The following is a 4,302-nucleotide window of genomic DNA, read 5'->3' as shown; positions in this document are numbered from 1 at the left end:
GCTAACCTGTGGATTCAATAAAAGGTTCTGTTAGTAATTCTGTACACATTCCTGATCTTGAGAAGATACACCTGAAGAACTCTGGAGGTTATATCAGCTGAAATATTGTGCGAATAACACTCAAAATAAGAGTAATTTGAATAATTCAAACACTACAAAATATTGTCAATGAACTTAAAAATAATTTGAACTTGTATTAGTCGACGTTAATAGAACAACGCAATAGGATTTTTTTTTTTTTTTTAAGTTTAAAAAAAGAAAAATTATACAATAGAAGAGATTTTAGCGAATGAATCAATTGAAAGTCCTGAATTGATCTTCATACTCTGTCACTTGATTTTCTTTTTTTGATGATGGTGTGTTTAACAATTCTATGTGAACATGACCTTTCAACTGAGTTGCACTTCAAGTTGTACAAGACGAGCATTTGTATCGCCCGGCAGCCGATACGGTAACATTCCAACAAACATTATCAAAGCTTTTGCTTGGTTGCGTATGACATTCAGACTCTGAAATGAGAATTTAGAGAAAAAAAAATTTTGAAGAAAGAAAACGTTTATTTATAAGAAAATGCTGAGTTTATGATGGGTGTACCAATCATGGAACAATGATGTCACTCCAAAAATCACGTCAATTGAATCACATCATGTAGGGTTTTTTTTATATAGAAAATTATTTTTTTACAATGTTAGCACTTTTAATAGTAAATTGAATCCATTACAAAGCTTGTTTTTGATTTCGATAGTTTGAATTAAGTCATCTCCCATTTATTTATGAAAAAAGATGGCAGATCAAAATCTTACATCTTCATCATAAAAATTTGATTTTCTTTAAGTTAAAAAAATATTTGATCAATTTACATAATTTTTGGAATATAGCATCTTTGTTCCATGACAGATATGTACATCAAAGGTTTTTTCTGAATTTTTGTTTTGAAAAGAGGTTGAATTCTAAACAAGTACCACTTCTTTTTTGATCATTTTTTTTTTACACCTCTCTCTTCAATTGTTCTTTCGGCAATGCAACTGCTACGATATTCATATCATATCGAACAGGTTGCCCGGACTAAATTCACTCTTTCCTCCCACAGGTCTCTATCTTCCATGGCCTTAGGAAGATTTTCAAGTTGTAAGTTTTTTTTTTTTTTTTTTTTTTTTTACAAAGGCATCACCACATTATCAAGGCCCAGAGGCCACTCAAGGATAAGGGTTAAAGAGTGTACAGTAGAAGTTGGTCAATATAGTGTCTTCTATCAATAATTTTTGTGTACGTCTTGACAGGTCTTCTTACTTTAGCAGTTCCATTTTTAGGATCCTACAGTAACACATCAATGACGACCTCATCTTTCTTCTGTAGCAACGTCCAACATATTGTGTTTTTTCTCTTATTACTGAAGAGATCCTGGGTAACCGACCATTCAGACAACTAATAGTTGGATGTGTTTGCCTGCTTAAGTTTAACATTACCCGAGGCATTCTAGTGTAAGTGAGCTACAATATTGTTGTACTCTCTCCAGTATTATCTCCTCATTTCTTAGAGAGATGGGTTTACTGCTTGTGCCATGAGGTTCTCTCATTCATGACGATGTGCTAGCAAGTTTATACCAGTGTTGCACAAAGTTTTGCTGATTATCGGAAAGAGTGCTCAACAGCTTTAGCTACATTGTCATGGAGGACAACTGTTATTAAAATATGTAAATAAATTTTATGTGTGTTTTAAGAAAGCAAGTATTAAATATAATATGATTATAATAGAGAAAGGTAGTTTGCTTGAAGCATTGCTGGTAAATAGATATGGAAGAGTATAAGAAGGCTATAGCAATGCAGGGAACTGGTTGTAGTATTGGTGTGACGTATGAACGAAAATGGACAAGCGAAAGAAGGTCTTATTTGTCTTTGTTACTTTTTTTAACTTTGTACATCCATTTATTTTTCAAGAGAATCACAAAACAAATCAGTAAATATGAATGTACTGTTTGATATAACTGGGAAAACCATAAGACCTTTCGTTTGTCCATTTTTGTTCATCAATTGTTGGAAATATTCTTAAGACCTTTTAGGACAATTTGCGTGAGTGACTTTATGCAAATTACCCACTATTACTTGAGGAGAGGCTATATAGAAAAGCTTTAAAAAAGGAACGTGGACGAGAGGAGCTCAAAAAGAATTTACTGAAAGGAACGAAAACACGTCTCCTCATCTCTGTTACCTTATTTTCTTTTAAAAAGAAATGAACATTTTCTAGAACAACCGTTTTGGAAACTACCAATCTTCAATCTGACGTAAGTATAACTCTTTATTGTATTTGTAGTTATAACTGAATATAATTTGTTTTTGAATGCAATAACTTGTTGGTTTTTAATTGACTTTGTCCAAAAGGGGGACGGTTGTTCTGCTACAAAAGATTTTTCTTTTCTATAACAAAAAAAACTGTTAGAAATAACTCAAGAAAATTTCTAACACAATACAACAGCCACTTTTCTGTATTGCTATCGCCTTCGTATACTTCCCCATGCCTGATATGATTATATTTAAAAGATAGTATTTGTTTTACTACAGGAATACATAAAAAAAAAAAATTATAATTTATAAACATTTTCCAAGAAGTATTTATTTTACTGCATCAATAAAACAAATTACTATTATGAAAAATATAAATGCATTTTGTATAGTTTGTAATATTCTGTTTATATATAAATATGTATATACATATATATACATATTTATGCACAAAATAGATAAATAGGTTATGCATAATTTTGTGTAGTTTGTAATATGTTTATATATATATATATATATATATATATATATATATATATATATACACACAAAATATAAATATGTATATATATACAAAATATATAAATATGTATATATATATACAAAATATATAAATATGTATATATATACAAAATATATAAATATGTATATATATACAAAATATATAAATATGTATATATATATATATACACAAAATATATAAATATGTATATATATACACAAAATATATAAATATGTATATATATATACAAAATATATAAATATCTATATATATATACAACATATATAAATATGTATATATATATATACAAAATATATAAATATGTATTTATATATATACAAAATATATAAATATGTATATATATATATATACAAAATATATAAATATGTATATATATATATATACAAAATATATAAATATGTATATATATATATACAAAATATATAAATATGTATATATATATATACAAAATATATAAATATGTATATATATATATATATACAAAATATATACATATGTATATATATATATATACAAAATATATAAATATGTATATATATATATATACAAAATATATAAATATGTATATATATATATATGTATATATATATATACAAAATATATAAATATGTATATATATATATACAAAATATATAAATATGTATATATATATATATGTATATATATATATACAAAATATATAAATATGTATATATATATATACAAAATATATAAATATGTATATATATATATATGTATATATATATATACAAAATATATAAATATGTATATATATATATACAAAATATATAAATATGTATATATATATATGCAAAATATATAAATATGTATATATATATATATGCAAAATATATAAATATATATATATATATATATATATACAAAATATATAAATATATATATATATATATATATATACAAAATATATAAATATATATATATATATATATATATACAAAATATATAAATATATATATATATATACAAAATATATAAATATGTATATATATATACAAAATATATAAACATGTATATATATATACAAAATATATAAATATGTATATATATATATATACAAAATATATAAATATGTATATATATATATACAAAATATATAAATATGTATATATATATATATATATGCAAAATATATAAATATATATATATATGCAAAATATATAAATATATATATATATGCAAAATATATAAATATGTATATATATATACAAAATATATAAATATGTATATATATATATATACAAAATATATAAATATGTATATATATATATACAAAATATATAAATATGTATATATATATAAAAAATATATAAGTATGTATATATATATAAAAAATATATAAGTATGTATATATATATAAAAAATATATAAGTATGTATATATATATATACAAAATATATAAATATGTATATATATATACAAAATATATAAATATGTATATATATATACAAAATATATAAATATGTATATATATATACAAAA

General features: G+C 22.4%; 1 protein-coding gene across 1 annotated transcript in view; it reads right to left on the bottom strand.

Moving 5' to 3' along the window:
- Nucleotides 1-337: 337 nt before the first annotated feature.
- The window catches only part of LOC145297495 (nuclear pore complex protein Nup93-like), an 88,464-nt gene continuing 84,499 nt past the window's right edge, over nt 338-4,302 (bottom strand). Inside the window, exon 24 of the mRNA XM_080143391.1 lies at nt 338-509. Within this exon, the coding sequence (XP_079999517.1) occupies nt 390-509 (120 nt within the window). The 3' untranslated portion in view covers nt 338-389. The remainder of the gene's footprint in view (nt 510-4,302) is intronic.

Source organism: Euprymna scolopes, chromosome 18 (assembly GCF_053919585.1).
Source record: "Euprymna scolopes isolate OS-2025 chromosome 18, ASM5391958v1, whole genome shotgun sequence".
Taxonomy (NCBI): Eukaryota; Metazoa; Mollusca; class Cephalopoda; order Sepiida; family Sepiolidae; genus Euprymna; species Euprymna scolopes.
The sequence above is the reverse complement of the archived record's forward strand: the minus strand, read 5'-3'. Positions and strand labels throughout refer to the sequence as shown.